Genomic DNA, 17,464 nt, shown 5'->3' with positions numbered 1-17,464 from the left:
ATATAGGCCTGGGAGCCCACACAGAGCTCCAATCCAGCTCCGCTCTTCCGACAAAGCGCGACACACCCGTCTGCCCTTCCTCCTCCCAGTGGCCCAGGGCAGAGGACAAGGCCCGGCTCTGGAGGTCCCATAACAGGCTCCTCCAGAGGAAGATGGGCCAGGTGGGTTCGAATTCATTGCGTGACTTCACACTGTCGTCTGTCTGCTCTGTCCCCCAGCAACTTGCCTTTCGAAACAGAGGAAAGAAACAAGGCCCACTTCCTCTACCACCTCCTATATCCCAATGGCTGGGAGGCTGTGGCCTGGGGGGACGGGGAGGGGTGGGGGGCCGCATCCTGGGGCCTGGGTGCTGGAAGGAGCCACGGGCAAAGGCAGCCAGATGCAGCCTTGGGTCCGTCTCCCTTCCTTCACCCCCGCCTCAGCCCAGGCTCCCAACCCTCTCCCCTTGTGATCTGAGCCCAGCAGGATCCTGGAGGGTGTGGAAGGTTCCCACACCTGCCAGCAAGCCAGCAGGAACAGAGGCTCCTGTGTGACTCTCTGCACCTGTGTGTGTCCACAGGCCTGGGTACACACACCCAGCCGTTTGCATAGCAGGAAGTGTTAAAACACACACTCAAGAGCCGAGCTGCGGGAACGGGGGAGGGGTGAGGAGGAGGCGAGCCGGGCAGCCAGGTTTTCTTCTCTGGGCCCCTTTGTTACGTCACCCCAAGGAGCAAAGGGCTTGGCCTCGGGGTACCTGGGGAGAGCCCGCCATTCAAGGAGGTCGAATTCCTTATCTCTAGGCTTATCATCTGAGACTGTGGCCGAGGAGGTCTGCCCCCTCTCCCTGGAGCCCTCCAGCCAGTCCCTCCTACTCTTGCCTCAGCTCAAGAAAGAACCTGCCAGGGGTCCTGGATGGACAGGAGGGGGAGAGGAGGGACCCACCAGGGTTGCCTCAGGACTGGGGGCCCCAGCCCCACTGTTTTTGTCTGGAAGGCTTGAGCCGTTGGAAAGGCAGGCGGGGAGGGAGTGTCTTGGCCCCTAAATCCGGTGTTATCTTTACCCAGACAGACGGAAACTCAAACTGGGCCCAATGACAGAAGAGAGCCAGGCTGGAATCTAAGAGGGGCCTGCTTCCAGTGAGAACAGGCACCTCCCCTTTCTTCAGGGAATGCGTGTGGATAGAAACAAACAGGCCCTAACCTGCATTCTCTCCCAGAAGTGGAGAGAATAATTGTATCAGCTAACACTCAGGCTCTTAGAGCTTCTGGTACAAACTCACTCAACCCTCACAGCAACCCCATGGAGAGAGTACTAATATTAGTACCTGGTTTGCAGATGGAGAAAGTGAGGCTCAAAGAAAGGTTCGTTCACCGGCTAAAGGTCTAGAGCTAGTAAAGCAGCCAAACAGGGACTCAAAACTGGGCAGTCTGGCTCCTTTGTCTGAATTTCTTTCTAATATGCATCCTTTTCGCGGTGACAGCCGTGCCCCTTTGTTTGGGGACAGCGATTCATAGTATACGGTGTACTTCAGCTGCCTGCCCTCCTTCCTTCAGCTGATACTTGAGTGTCTGAGTACCTGGCACTGTTCGAGGGCCCCCAATGGATCACCTGATCGTCTCAGCCACACGAAGAAGAGAAAGAGAAGGTAATGGCATTATTCTCATCTTCGGATGAGAAAATGGAGGTTCAAGGAGGTCATGCCCAAAGCCAGTGGTTTTTTGTTTTTGTTACTGGTTTTTTTTACAGCTGCTCCTATAGCATATGGAAGTTCCCGGATCGGGGGTCGAATTGGAGCTGCAACTGAGGTCTACACCACAGCCACAGCAACACTGGCTCCGAGCTGCATCTGCAACCTACGCTGCAGCACATGGCAATGCTGGAACCTTAACCCACTAGACAAGGCCAGGGATCGAACCCGCATCCACACGGAGACAATGTTAGGTCCTTAACCTGCTGAGCCACAGTGGGAACTCCAAGCCAGTGGTTTTTAAAACCCACAACACATATAAGAAAGTATGTGGCCCAGTACATACATACACATACATATCTATCCATATAAGCCAAAAGTTGCATGAATCCATACTCACTCCTGTTACGTGTGATGCACGCAGACACGTTCTTTCTCATTGGTTTTAAAATGCTGGTTCACCCCGCTTTGATGATTGCAGAACCCACTAGTGGTTGAGATGCACAGTTTGAAAGACAGGCCAGTAAGTCTCCCTTTTTTTTTTTTTTTTTTTTGCTTCTTAGGGCCCCATCCAAGGCATATGGAGGTTCCCAGGCTAGGGATCTAATCAGAGCTACATCTGCCAGCCCACGCCACAGCCACAGCAACATGGGATCTGCGCCGAGTCTGCAACCTACACCACAGCTCACAACAATGATGGGTTCTTAACCCACTGATCAAGGCCAGGGATCAAACCCGCAACCTCATGATTCCTAGTTGTATTTGTTTCTGGTGCGCCACAACGGGAACTCCCCAATAAGTCTACTTCTTTTTTTTTTTTTTTTTTTTTTTTGTCTTTTTGCCTTTTCTAGGGCCGCTTCCCGCAGCATATGGAGGTTCCCAGGCTAGGAGTCAAATCAAAGCTGTAGCCTCGGCCTACACCAGAGCCATGGCAACACCGGATCCAAGCCGAGTCTGCAACCTACACCACAGCTCATGGTAACGCCGGATCCTTAACCCACTGAGCAAGGACAGGGATCAAACCCACAACCTCATGGTTCCTAGTTGGATTTGTTAACTACTGCGCCACAAGGGGAACTCTCAGTAAGTCTACTCTTAATGGCAGCGTCATCTTGCCCTAGTTCTGGCCCCAGATCAGAGTCCTTATCAACCTGCCAAATTGTCCCTCCCTTGAAAAACATGACCTGTGCAGACCAACAAACTCTCAGTGAGATGGACCGCCAACTCAGCCCAGGGTGATCCAAAGCAGCTAAACATCTGCATACTCACTCCTGGGTAACAAACACCAAGTTTCCTGGGACACCAGGTGACAATACCTTATATCACAGCAAGTGTAGAAATGTACATCTTATAATTCTTGTAAGAATGAGTTTCTACTGATCTACATCTAAATTTCTGATTCCTTTTTCTGATATCGTCTTATGCCTCAGACTGCAAAACACCCAGAGAAGGGAACTTCACACGCCACGATCACTCTGCATAATATCCAGATGCACCTCATACACACTCTCTTCAAAGGCAAAAACATCTTACATGTGTGTGGTATTTTTACCTTTTTTTTTTTAGGGCTGCACCTGCAGCATATGGAGGTTCTAGGCTAGGGGTCTAATCGGAGCTGTAGCCACCGGCCTACACCACAGCCAGAGTCACAGCAACACAGGATCCAAGCTGCGTCTGCGACCTACACCACAGCTCACGGCAATGCAGGATCCTTAACCCACTGAGCAAGGCCAGGGATCGAACCCACATCCTCATGGTTCCTAGTCAGGTTCGTTAACCACTAAGCCACGATGGCAGCTTTGGTACCTTTACCTTTGGAACATTTTCCCCCCCCTCCCAGTCCGATTCTTGCAACAACACCTCCACCTTGGAGAAGAGACGGACGCACGGTCCCAGAGGGTTGCGGTCTATCTAATGCCTCAGAGTTCCTGCGCTTCTCAGGACAACACAGACCGGCCTCCGCCTCACGCTTCCTGCCACAGAGGATCGGGATGGTTCACTATTCCAGGGAGGAGGAAGGACTTGGACCAGCGACGACAAAGAAGTCTCAACCTGACTGATTGGTAGAGACTGCCCAGAGCACCAGCAGGAGGAGGAGGCTAGGACCCCGGCCTGGACAGAGTACTGTGATCCATTAGGACTGCCTGCACCACGGAGGGAGTGGGGATGGAGTGTTTGCCAGCACCAAGCAGGCCCTGCTTTTTCACCCTTTCCCAGGGCAGGTAATGGGGAGTTGGGGCTGAGAGGCACAGGCCTTTTCTGTCAATGACCGTGGCTCCCCGACAGCAAGCCATAGGCAGGTAAGTACCACAGACCCTGCCGGTCCCTCCATCCCTGGGAAGGACTGGTCCTGGTCCCCCTCCCTCTGCAACTACAAAAGCAGCTTTCGAGCATGAAGGTCCCGGGGCATAAACTCACCAGCAGAAGAGCTTCCAGCTGGTTAATGTAGATCTCTTCACTGGCCAGGAAGCCCGAGAGAACCAGCTTCCTCATCTCCAGGCCTTTCCCTGCTTCCACCTGGAAAAGACCAAAAACCCACACAGATCATGAGAAAGGAGGCCGAAATCCTGAAGGACCTGTTATCTTGCCTTTTTTTCTCTTCTTTTTTTTTTTTTTTGTCTTTTGTCTTTTTGTTGTTGTTGTTGTTGTTGTTGCTATTTCTTGGGCCGCTCCCGCAGCATATGGAGGTTCCCAGGCTAGGGGTCGAATCGGAGCTGTAGCCACCGGCCTACGCCAGAGCCACAGCAACGCGGGATCCGAGCCGTGTCTGCAGCCTACACCACAGCTCACGGCAACGCCGGATCGTTAACCCACTGAGCAAGGGCAGGGACCGAACCCGCAACCTCATGGTTCCTAGTCGGATTCGTTAACCACTGCGCCACGACGGGAACTCCTTTTTCTCTTCTTTAACACTTTTGCAGGGGATAAAAGCCAAATACTTACCACAGAAAATTTGGAAAGTACAGAAATATAAAAGACAATCCTCCACACTCCTGGTGCTAATGGCTTTTGCTTTATTTCTCTCCCATCCTCCCCCCGCCCCGCCCCGACCTTTCCTTATCAGATACCCATCCACCTGGTCAGCCTTACAATAGTGAGCAAGAGGAAGAGCATCCGACCTCATGCGTGGGGCGGTTTCATGTGGGACACAGACAGCTGAGAAGGGAAATCAGTCATGTCTGAGGCAGGGCATAGGCCATGGGAAGGCACAGCAGGGGCCAGGGAAGTGCTGTCTAAACTGAGACAAGAGGACGGGATGGAGGTGTGGCCAGGGGACCCCGGCCGAGTGGCCTTCCAGCTACACCTCTGACTCTATCTTCCTGTCCTTGGGAGCTCCATCCCACGATGGAGGGTCCTGGCTGCAGCCCTCCACCCTTCCCCTGTCCCCCCAACCCCAGCATTTCCTGACTGCCTCACCGAGTAAGGCACAGACCCCACAGGCCTCCTCCCGCCTCTGGAATTGCTTCTCCTCTCAGAGATCATACCCCACTGAGCCTGGAATGGCCACCAACCTGCACAGTGCCTGCCCCAGAGAACGTGCCTGCAAACCTTTCCTGAGTGAAAAGATGGATAATCCTTCTTGTCACCTTAGATCCCCAGGTCAAGCCTAGGCTCCTGTTCCTGTTGTCTCCTTCCCCTCTGCCACATGTAGGCCTCAAACCCTGCCAAGCGCGCCTGCTGATCTCTGAGAAGGACTCTTCCCTCGGCTCCGCCCTCTCCTCTCTGCTGGGGTCCCGAGGGCACCCCACTCCCCACCGGATTCCAACTGCCCTCTGCCTCTGCTCCGCTCACCAGAGCCAGATCCATCTTCCCAGAATGCCACGCTACACCTGAGGCTTGTCAAAGACTTAATACGGCAAAATGTAATTACTGGGGGATCCAAGGAGGTTATTTCCCTCATGTATGTATTCATTCAACAAATGTCTCCCAGACCCTGTAGATTCAGTGGGAAACAAGCATCCAATAGCCCTCCTCTCACACGGCTTAAAATCTAGTGGGAAAGAAAGACGTTCAAGAACAAAAACCACGTCAATATACACATGACTCTCGACTGTAACGGGGGTCCAGCTTATTCTTAAACACCTTCAGTGGCTCCGGGTGCCTCTCCCTACACGTCCCGTCTCCCCAGCAGCCGCAGGTCCCTGTGCTCCCAAATGGCCACAAGTGCCCCAGCCTCTGCATTTGGGGTCTCACCATCCCTACTGCTGACCACATTCCTCCCAGGTGGGCCCGCGCTCCCTCCAAATCCCGCCTCTCCTGAAGGCACAGCTGAAGCCTCTGGCCTGTGGCACCGCCCCTCGCACCTGACATGAGCCCTATCCTGTAACAGCCCAGTGATCTAGTAGGGCTTCTGAAGCACCTGCATGACACTCTTCTGGACACCCCCGAGTCTAGGACCACGTGACGCCCCTAACGTGTGGGCACCTGATGCGTCTTAAGCCTTATAAGTTCTTTCCACTTTTAGTTAGGCTCATCCACCTCTCAAATACCTCACTGCAGGGGTGGGGGGGTTGTCCTATAATTTTCCATTCAACGAATAAGACTTAAAAGAGGGAGGTGGAGTTCCTGTTGTGGCTCAGCAGGTTAAGAACCCGACTCATATCCAGGAGGATACAAGTTCAATCCCTGGCCTTGCTCAGTGGGTTAAGAGTCTGGCGTTGCCGTGAGCTGTGGTGTAGGTCGCCGACACGGTTCAGATCCTGTGTTGCTATGGCTGTGGTGTAACTGCAGCTCTGATTCAACCCCCTATCCTGGGAACCTCCATATGCCACAGGTGGGGCCCTAAAAAGAAAAAAAAAAAAAAAAAAAAAAAAAAAAGAGGGAGGGGACCAGCACAGGATCACACAGCTAGAAAGTGGCAGAGCTGGGAGTCCCCCCGCCGCCTCCACCCCCAGAGCCTGGAACACCAAATTCTGTGCTTGTCCACTGCTCTGATGATTTCCTCACTCTCACGTTCCTTTCTCAAGTTTCGGACGCTTACCTGGAATCTCAAACAGCCCCCTCTCTGGGCATCAAATGCACACCCTTAGCCTAGGCTGGGAGAGGGCCTGAAGCTATGAGAAATCTCCCCAGGCTTGAGGAGCTCCCAGCATGTCCTCACAGGCTTGCCTCCCCTTTCCCCAGTTGAGGGACCTAACCCCTGGCCTTCCATCAGCAACCCAGGTAGCAGATCTGCGCCCGAGGCTGCTGCCTCCAGAGTCTCTGAAATGTTACCTGATCCTGTCGTAGAAGAACAACGTCCTGCCAAAGATGTCCACCAAAACCTGCGACTGTGTCACCTTATGTGGCAAAGGGATGCGGCAGATGTGATTAAGTTAAGGATTTTTCGATGGGGAGATTATCCTGGGATTAGCCAGGTGGAACCTATGTAGCCACCAGGGTCCTTATGAGAGGGAGGCTACAGGGTCAGAGGCAGAGAAGAAGCCATGTGCCCACAGAAGGAGAGGGGGCTGGGGACAGGAAGATAGAGAGGACAAGCCTGAAAGATGCTACACTGCTGGTTTTGAAGACAGAGGATGGGGCCATGGGCCAAGAAATGCAGGGAGACTCTAGAAGCTGGAAAAAGCAAGGAAACAGGTTCTCTTTTCTAGCGCTCCTAGAAGGAAGGCAGCCCTGCTGACCCTTGAGACTTGCGTGTAAGAGAATAAATTTGCATTGTTTTAAGCCGCTAAATATGTGGTAATTTGTTTCAGTGGCATTAGGAGACCAGTATGGAGGCCAAGCTTTAGGGAAAGACAATGGTTATTTATTGATGGCTTCAGGAGTGCCAGGCACTGATCTTAGCCTTTTCCATGGATTAAGTCCCTGGAATCCCACAATCTGGAAGGAGTTATCGTTATGCTTCTGAGGCACAGAGCGTGGAAACTGCCGGCTGCCTCCCCGCCATGGGCCTTAAAGGCAGGCGGCACCCCCACAGAGGAACAAGACCAGAGCTTGGAGTGCAAGGCCCGCAGCTCCCCTCAAGGTCAAGGTTAGACACAAGGAGGCCTCCTGGCACACCACACAAACACTGCTGTTTCCCCAGCCTGACACGTGGGAATTGGCCCCCCTCCTGTGCTCCATTCCCTTCCTGTTCCCTGCTGACCAGGGATTTGCCAGAGGGCCTGGCCAACAGCCTCTCAAGGAAGTCAGCTGGGGGCACAATGTGGGTTTAGCTGTAGAGCTGGCTGGACAGGGCCAGGGTGAAGACCTGGTGACTCAGCCCCTACCAAGCCTTCTCCCACCCTGCCCAGGGCACAGACCTTTGTGTCAGCCCTGGGATGGCGGCGCTTGGCAGCAAGACCTGACCTCGGGGGACTCCAACCTCAGAGCCGATCCTGAGCGAACTCCCCCACAGGCAGGAAGCAGTCACCCTGAGAGGCCCCCCTCTGGGCCACATCCACGCTGACTTCTGGCTGGCATGGACGTGGCGGCGATGGCAAAAGAGAGGAAATTAAATGCTGCCCATTTTACAGCAGGTGGCCTGTTCACAGTTATCACCCCAAACCTCTTCCAGCTTTGCTCTCCTCAGGCCCCACATGTTTCTAGTTAAAGATTATCTGGAAATTCCCCACTGTTTCTTCAACGCTCAGGGAGCCAGTCTCAACCCCGGAACCCCAGGGCTCAAGGTCCATTCACTCGTTCCCCACCACGTGCCCAGCGCTGGGAGCACAAGTGAGGGAGACGCTCTGGACCCCCGGAGCCCTCCAGAGGTGCCCACACCCCAGAAGCCCAGGGGTGCGTTCTGGAGTTCAGGGCCCCCACAGCCTACACCACACTGCCTGCCAGTCCCGCAGCCCGGGAAGCTGCCTTCTGAGCGACACGTCCCCACTTCCTCCCCAAGCAGAGCTTATGAAACACAGCCACGGGGGGCTCGTTCGTGCCCAGCGTCTTACACAATCTGCTAGGCTGAAAGCCTGTCAAGCTTGAGGCCCCAGATCCAAGCAGTCAAGTCACTGGGGTGGGGGGGGGGGGAACAGTCTCTGCAAGGAGGGCTCAGCTGGCTCCAGCCTGGTCTTCTATCGTTGGGGCTAAATAAAGCCTCCAACGGTTTGGCTCCAGGCCAAGTCAAGACACTCTCTCCAGGAGCCTTGATCTCCTCGGAGACAACGGTGGGGGCTGAACCTGCAGCCCCGCCTGTGATTCAGACAGAGCAGACAGCAGAATTCAGCCCATGGGCCACACCAGTCTGCAGTGAGCACCCGAGGGGGTCTGGTCAGAGCGGATGCCACTGGGTCTGGGTGCTGTGTCCGTGCCAAGCACCAGCCCCAGGACGGCGGGCCGGCCTCTCCCTGAGTTGAGAAGACGCAGGCAACCCAGCCATTCTCGCTTCTCCCCCGCGCTGGGTCTCCCCAGAGCTGGGGTCCCTTTCAGCTCATTCCTCAGCAGAAGAGAGAGCAGAGAGCACGAGGGCCACCGCTGAAGAACGAAGCTGCCCCACTCTCCTGGGGGCTGGATCTCCCTATTCTGGGCTCCCTGCTGTCTGAAGCTGCAGGCAGGCCCCTTGGGGTCCAGCAGTGTTTTCCAAAGTTTGGTTGTTCGCAGCCCACACCTCTGCAGCTCTGTCATGCTCACGCATCACCGCTACTATTATTTACTTAATATAATATTGTTCTTTACAACCACCGGCTTCTTAAAAGCACAGCCTCATCCCAAGCAGTATATCTGAAACCACAGGAAAGATGTGCAAGTCATATTTTTTCCAATATATATTAAAACTTATGCCTAACTATTAAAGGGCAAAAGAGACATCCAGGTGCCACCTACGCGGCCCACACTTTGGGAAACACCCAAGTGGGGGACACAGGCTTGGCCATCACTGCATGTGGAGGGAGCCAAGACCTGGGCAGGTGAAGCTGAAACACCGGCGATCCAGATAATCCATTCAAACTGGCACAGGATTAACCTGAAGGGTTAATCTGCATTACAAAAGGAATTCTAAATTCCTGACAAATGAGTTCCTTTAAATAGCAGCTTTTATATAGCAAGGCCCCCATCGGCCCTGGGTACCTTTAAATAGAATTGGAAGAAAGATTTGGGGGAGGGATACAACACTTTACAGAGGGGAGGTGATGCTATCAGTATTCGCATTATGATTCGTTTATAGATCATTAACTCCTCAGAGGGAAGCGTGGGCTGAAAGACACAGCAAGCTCCAGCTCCAGCTCCAGCTCTGGAGAAAACCACTGCCTACTTCACATACATCCCCCAGGAAGATGAAGCAGCTCAGAAATTACACGGAAAACAGGACTGATTTATAGGACTGGCACTTGGACACGTGCTCAGGAACACAACTACTGCTTAAGCTAAGTGCTCCTGATGTAAAGTAATAGCAGCAAGAGGACTGCCTTGGATTCCTCCCCGCTGCCAAGAAGAGTCTACCATGCCGGGGTGCGCCAAGCCCGCAGCCCGGACAGGAGCCCGCCCTCCAGAAAGCGAGCCTGGGCCTCACATGAGTACGTGTGCATGTGCCCTGCCACCACTAGCAGTGGTCTCTCCTCCTCTGAATTTAGTCCCCCTTTAACAGAACCCTTCTTGGGGCCCTGCGTACTTTCTCAATAAATCCCTATTATGTGGGCACTTGCCCTGAACGGTGAGCTCTGTGACAAAGGACCAAGTTTTGTTCATCTCGTCTCCTCCCCAGGTCAAGGCAGTCTGCTTTGATTAGAAGGCAACCTGACAGTGTTTGTTGAATGAATCAATGAGCTTTCTCTGCTTGCTTTCTCCCTCTAAAGATGGGCAAGTCTAGTAGAGAAGAAGGGCAAACTAGAGGTGTTCAGGCTGAGAGAGGGGACCTGGAATCCCCCAACACTCAGGAAGCACCCCCCCACACACACACCCCAACGCTCCAATCAACACTGGGGAGAGGTCCAAGGACATGAGGCAGCAGGTTGAGGGGAAGACTCCATCTCAGCGCGCCCAAGGCCTGCAAAGAACAGCATTCTCGGGTGTGATGTGCACCCAAGCTCCCCTGCCATCCATGTGCTTCCCGCTTAGAACACCTCTGAGATGGAGCAAGACCAGGGACGTGGTACACCCTTTGCGGCCCCATTAAGCCTCACTCATGCTACCAATGCACTGGACACCAGTCACTGTGCCATGTTCACAAGGAATACAAGTGGCAAGAACAGGACATATTCAAGGAGGTGGATGTCTAGAGTTCCAAACAGAATGAAACATGGGATGGCCTGAGGTATAAGCAGTGTGCGGAGGAAGGGAAGACCCATGAGGCAGCACATGAGTGGGACCGCATCTGTGCTGAGGAGGCTTGCTCAGGGAAGGCCCACTGAAAACCCACATCCCACACCCTACTAAGCTCCCGGCAGGTGCTCTTGGTTCATAATCAGTCTTTTCACCGTCCTGTTCTTGGGACGGCTGGGAAGACCCTGCGTGCAAGGCCGTGGGGGCCTAATGAGAGCCCCAGTGCGCTGAGCTAGCACCAGATCAGAAAGCCAGGGCTGGGGCGCCAGCCACTGCCAGCTGCCCATTACGGCCGCTCTCTGCTCCGCACCCAGGCCTGCAGCTCCGGCCCCACCCATGCCACACATCAGCCATCCACTGTGGGTCTGCAGTCTATTTTTACCTCTATTAGCTCCACCTCCGAACTACACTATAGCATGGGTGGGGCAGGGCCAGGATCCCATCTGGAAGGAGGGACAAAAAAGGCCCAGAGAGGCTCAGTGACAGCCTCCTGCCCACAGCAGTGCTCTGTGCACCACACCCTCTGGGTGCAGGATGCCAGGGCAGACAGGCCCTGGCCCAGAGATGGGCGCTCTGTTAGGCAGCCTGGCTTGCAGTCTGCGAGCTCCCTGCCACCAGTTCTCACTGGCCCTCCCTTCTAGCCGCAGGACAGAGAGGAGGTGAGCAAAACAGAGTTTAGAGCTCTTAGAAGCAGGCCTAGGTGAAAAAAAGGAAGAACCGCATGGTGTGCCATGCCTCAGGCAGGGTGTGTGGTTTCAAGAGGCCCCTGGGGTGGAGGTGAAAAGAAGGGAAAGGGATCGAGGCAACCACACCCCTCCTGCTCTACCTTCAGGCAACTTCTCTGACAAGACAGAGGCACGGCTGCCTGGAATGCCCACAGCCCCAGAGCCTCCTGCCTAAGCCCACCTTGGGTCCTAAAGTGCCTATGCCCCCGGCTCCTGCCTCCAAGCCAGCTGTTAGCTCCCCCTCTTCAGCTGATCCAATTATTTTTCTTCAAGGAAGCTCAGTGACCTCTGGCCCTAGCGCAGCCTCACCAAGTCTCCTTGCTAGAAAGGGAGCAGCCCCCTTCCCTGAACTTCACAAGTGCACTTAGCCTACTGCTGCCATGGAAACAAGGAATTATGGCCTCCCGGTTTCAAGTCAGCCAGCTCCACTGGGGCAGCAGGCTCACACCACTGACGTGCCCACCAGGTGACTCATGTCACCGCGAGAGAAAGCCCCCAGCACAGCTGGCCTGGGGCAAGCCAGCAGCCACTCCCCCTGAGGACAACTGGCCCAGGGGGAGGAGGCGGGCACTGCACCTCTCCCCCAGGAACAGCTGCACAGTCCCTCGCATCCCCTGCAGGCAGGCGCCAGCCCCTCTCAGGCTGAGGAGCTCCCACTCAGCCACGAGGTTCGTGCACAAATCAGCCATTTCTGCTGCACACGGCGGCTTCGGCAGTCAGAGCTGCGAGCCCTGCCCCCTCCCCCGACAAGCATCCCGGGCGTGTCACATTCCCACCTTCACGGCCACCAAGAAGGGGGACCCGGAGCCGGGGCTGGTCGGGGTTCCCAGCTCGCACTCCTCCAGCAGAAACACATCTTCATCTTCCAGGACCTTGTCCAGAAAGCCTATCGCCTCCTCTTCCTCTTCCATGGCAGCCGGAGCCGCGGAGGGCAAACAGGAAGCAGGGTCCCGGCAGCAGCGGCAGCAGCGGCAGCCGTGGCCGCCGGCACCCGGGAGCGGGGCGGGCAGGCGGGAGGGGAAGAGCGTGCAGGGCAGGCCTAGACCAGCACGCGGGCCTCCCCGGAGTCGGTCCTGGCGCCCGGCCACCGGCTGCCGATGAAAGGCTCCATTATGAACCCTCTCCCGCCGCCGGCTCCCGGCCTCCCGGGCAAAGGGGAAGCGGGGCGCCCGGACGGCCCCGGCCGCCTCTCGCCCGGAGCTCCGCCGCCGCCGCCGCCGCCGCGCTCCCGGGGCTGTCAGCCGGAGCCCGCGCGCCCCTGCCGGCCGCTCTCCGGGCAGGCGGGGCCCCGCTCCCCGCCGCCGCTCCCAGCCCGGCCCGGGCGCCCCGCCGCCGCCGCCGCCGCCGCCGCCGGCCCCAGATCCCGCCCTCCTGGACGCGGAGGTTCGCGTTCGCTCTCGACACACAGGAAATGCACGGCTCGACGGGTGAGGTGGAGCCGTTCCCCCTCTGCGGTCGCCGGGCCAGCCGGCTGGCGGAGGCTTCGGGAGCGCGGAGGAGGGGCGAGGAGGCCGCGGCCGGGCCGGGCGCAGGGGGAGGTCCGCTTCCCAGCGACAGGCTTTATTTACAGCCCCGCACCGGGCCGGCGGGCAGGCGGGGGGCGGAGCGGAGGAGCAGCTGCCCGCACAGCCTCGCGGCCCCCCGGGCCAGCCTCGGTGTCACCTTGGGATGCGGGCAAGCCCCTTCTCACTTCCGCCTCAGGCTCCCACACCTTTGAGGAGGGGAGGCCAAGGCCTGGTGAGAAACCAGAATTTCCATCCCCACCGTGGCTGGAGGAAACAAGGCTTTGTGCAAAGGAGGCCTGACCTGCCTCCCCACACAGCACTCATGTCAGCCGGGGTCTGCAGTCTGCAGCAGGGCCACCGGAGATGCCACACCTCCTACTCACGGATGCTGCTGCAACTCCTTAGAGCTCTTCTCCCTCAAGAGGGGCCTGGGCCCAGCAGCACCAGCCCCATGGGGCAGGGTACACTTAACCCAGGATGGAGCTTGGCCAGCCCTGCCCAGCTCCAGCCTGCTGCCCTTGGCTTCTGCACCGTTACAGAAGTGAAATCCGTCCAGAGGGGGATGTGCACGTTCTGGTCCCCCAGCCCCACACAGTACATCCACCTGCTCTCTCATAGGACAGGAGTTTCAGGGCAGCATCCTGGAAAAGCTCCTTCACAACACAGCACCCAGGGCAAAGGCTGCAAACTCCAGCACCCAAGAGGGTGCAGGTAAGATCAATTAGTGAGCCAGGTAGGGACTAGGTGAACTGAAGAAACTGTCACTCAGCTCCAGCTGCTGGCTGCCAGGGGCAATGCAGGCTGAGGTTGCCCCATCTTGGATGGTTCAAGCGAAGCTGGAATCTGGATTCTTAGGTGACATCTCTTAATTTGAAAATGATGGCAGATAAATTACTGGAGAAACAAAACACGGTGCAGCCTAAATGAAACACACTTGCACACTGAGTCAGGCCCACAGACAAGGCCGATGCCTTCTTGCAACTGTTTGTTTCTCTGAGGGAAGGTTGGCAGTTGTGGGAGGGAGGGGGAGGGGCAGTTTCTCAAATACCCTATCTGTCCCACTTTCTCAGTAGGCCTGGCATCTTGCAATCAAATTCAGCTTCACACACATCCAGCCACCACTTATCTTTGTACATCTGCATAGTCGGTGCCACCAACCAGAGAGACCAAGTGGAGACTCAGGATTCTGGGTGGTGAACCTTGAGGCTCCAGCCGCACTCACGCCACCGCACCCCCCAATCTCCCGCCAGCCCCTCAACCATGTCTCTAGCCAAGGGATTCCCTTGAAATCTTCCTGGTGTTTCTCACTCATGAGTGTCTCTGCCAGTACACAGTTGCCAGGACCAGCTGGAGTGGTTCTTGGGGAAGCAGTGTCTGAGCTGACCATCAATTCCTCACGTGTCTACCGCCGGCCTCCTTATGCACATGGCACATCCCTCACCGCGTGGGAACTGACACTCTTTAGAACTCACTTGAAAATGCATTCCAAAGGGAGGTCAACCTTGCACCATCCTGGGCCACTTGGGATCACCACCTCTCCTCCCCACTGGACACCTCATCTGAGAACAGGGCCCTTGGCTGAGCCTCCGAACTGGGTGGAGGGTTGAGGAGGAGAGGGGAGGGGAGGGAAAAGGAGAGGAATGGCCAAGGTTTCTTATCCCAACTCTCCCAGAAAGTCCGGGAGTTCTGCACTCCAGGTGGGGCTCCTGCCCTTCTATGCGAGCATAAAACCTGTCCTCAGCAGCGACAGGCTCCTCCCTGTCACCAAAGCTGAAATACAGACCAAGAAATCGAGGGCAGGTCTGGGGCCTCAGGGCCAACAGGGCTCCACAGAGGCACACCCCACACCCGCCCTCTCCCTCAGTCCGTTTTTCCCTGTCCCTGCCCTGGCAGGTTTATAAATAGCCGGGCACATCTGAAGGGCCCTCTCAGCCACAGTTCCTCATTTGGTTTGGTTGGACAAGGCTGTTCCCAGGGCTTGGGAACAACCAGGTCTGGCACTCCCCAGGGCACAAGTGTGCCAGCCCAGGGCTCTGTGCCAGTCTGTCTTGCACCCTGCAAGGCATGGCTACCCCCACCAGTCAGCCAAGCAGGTGGCATGGGAGAAGGGCCTAACAGCCCAAAGGACCAGGAGGGGCCCTCAGAAGTCTCCTGGCATCTCCCCATCTCCATTCGCCATGCCCCTACCTGGCCTGGCAGGACCGAGCCCCACTTCTTTCCCAAACCTGAAACCTCTCAGAAGCTGCCCCCTGAACATTCAAGGCATCTCTGCTCCACCCCAGCCCGGCTGGCTGGAAATTCCAGTGAGTAACTGGAATGCCCTTCCATCTCCACCGGGCACACGGACTCTACTCAGAGGCCCTCAGTCCTGCCCCTGGAGGGAAGTGACTCACAAGTCCCAATGGTGTTCCCTCCCTTTCCCCTACCGATGCCCTGAGCCAGCTCTGGACCCGAGCTTCCTCTACAATCCTGCCTGCTTCAGCCTGGCTCCTGGTCATCCTCTCCAGAGAAGCATTCTGCTCCAAGGGGCCCTAAACTGCCTTCTTCCATAGTCAGAGGCCTCCTTCTCCACTCCTCAGCCTCTGCAGTAATTTTTTTTTTTTTTTTTTTTTAGGGCCACACCTACGGCATATAGAGGTTCCTACGCCAGAGCCACAGCAATGCAGGATCTGAGCCACATCTGTGACCTACACCACAGGTAAGGGCAACGCTGGATCCTTAACCCACTGAGCGAGGCCAGGGATCGAACCTGCATCCTCATGGATGCAAGTCAGATTGGTTTCCACTAAGCCACATGGGAATTCCAGCCTCTCCAGTCTAGATGCTCTCAAATCCCTCAGCTTCCCTGGCCATGGGGATGCTGCCTCTGACCATGCTGGTTTAGGCCAGTCCTTCCTTGTCCTACCTCCTGTAAGTGTGGAGTCACCCATTCCGACCCAGGCCTCAGCCCTCTGCTCTCTACCCTTGGAGAACTCGCTGCTAGGCCAGAGGTGGCCTGTCGCCGTCTGCAGCTCCAGCAGCCTGCCCTGCTCCAAGGGTGATATCACTGCCACCTGGTTCTCCTCCCTTGAAAGGCCCATCAGCAGCCCCTCAAGTCCAAACCAAACGACCGTTCCCCCTCCCTAAACCAGCTTCCCCTTCTGGCTTCTCCACTTCTGTTGGAGAGGCGGCCCTCTTGCAGCTCTTCCTTCCCTCGGGCCCCACATCCCTTTTACCAAGTCCCTTCAGTTTCTTCCTTCTTTTCCTTTTCCAAAGCCACCACCCCAACCAACATTTGCAGCATCTCACACTGACACACCCACAATCATGTTCCACTTTGACTCCCAATCTTGCCTATCCGTCTCTCCACCTATTCTTCCCCAGAGAAGGCCTGGCACTACAAATACACAAATCTGGGAGACACAGCCCCCCCATGAGAACGCTCTCACCCCAGAGGGGTGAAGGTCATGTAAACAAACGGGCCAGTGCGCTCACTGACCAACACAGTGGGAACGCAGGACAAAGGCACCAACCCTGCCCGAGAGGAAAAGCTTCATGGGAGAGCGGCTTCTGAGCAGCTTCTTGAAACGAGAAGGGTTTCCAGGCAAAGGGAGGAAGATGTTCTATAAGGAACCCCAGGAAGCACAGCTGGAGGACAGATGAGACAAGGGGTGGGCAATGACCTTGGAGAAGTGGGCAGGAACCACTCCGTGGAGGGTGAGGGGCACAGACTCCCCATGGACAAGGGCGCAGACTGAGATTCTGGACACGGATCAAGCCCATGCTCTCCAAGCCACGCATAGTTTACTCGCCCCGAACCCACCAGCCTTCTCGCACTCTCATGCTCCACCCTCTCCTCCTCTTACCCACTCAATCAACAAGTATCTGTTTGTTGCCTACTGTGCGCCCGGCGATGTGCCAGCATGCAGAACGCAGCCACAGGCGGGACACTTTGTCCACCTCTGTGGGGCTGCCCGTATCGGGCACAGACTGACCACGGCAAGCCGAGCCAGGGCCAGAGGAAGGGCACGATCTCAGAACTATGGGGCTGAGGTGCAACTTTTCCACAAAGAATAACGTGGAAATACCTATTGTGATTTAAAATGTTCACACCCTCTGACTCGGCAACTCCACATTAAAGGGTTTTTCCGCAAAAGCATTGCTACAAGGACTCAATGATCTTTGGACAAAGATGTTTACTGCAATGATGGTTATAACAGTGAAAGGCTGGAAACAGCCCCAATGTTTATCAGAAGGGGACAGACTATGTGAATTTGGTACCTCCATAAAAAGAAACACCGCGCAGAGTCATGAAGAAGGATGAGGGAGGTCCTGAATCACTGACAGGCAAGACTTAAGGAAAATAACCGGAGCAAGATACACAACAGGATCAATAGTATGATCCC

At 55.9% G+C, this 17,464-nt stretch overlaps 1 protein-coding gene across 4 annotated transcripts in view; it reads right to left on the bottom strand.

Annotated features, from left to right (window-relative positions):
• Positions 1-17,464, bottom strand: part of ABR (ABR activator of RhoGEF and GTPase) — a 185,991-nt gene that overhangs the window by 70,802 nt on the left and 97,725 nt on the right. For 3 of the 4 annotated variants that reach the window (NM_001435386.1, NM_001435388.1, NM_001435387.1), the window contains 1 exon segment: positions 4,088-4,186. In NM_001435386.1, coding sequence (NP_001422315.1) covers positions 4,088-4,186 — 99 coding nt within the window. 4 annotated transcript variants of the gene reach the window in all.

Source organism: Sus scrofa, chromosome 12 (genome assembly GCF_054392235.1).
Source record: "Sus scrofa isolate SSC_HxYL_T2T_F1_AM1 chromosome 12, Sscrofa_HxYL_maternal_Yorkshire_Landrace_v2.0, whole genome shotgun sequence".
Taxonomy (NCBI): Eukaryota; Metazoa; Chordata; class Mammalia; order Artiodactyla; family Suidae; genus Sus; species Sus scrofa.
The sequence above is the reverse complement of the archived record's forward strand: the minus strand, read 5'-3'. Positions and strand labels throughout refer to the sequence as shown.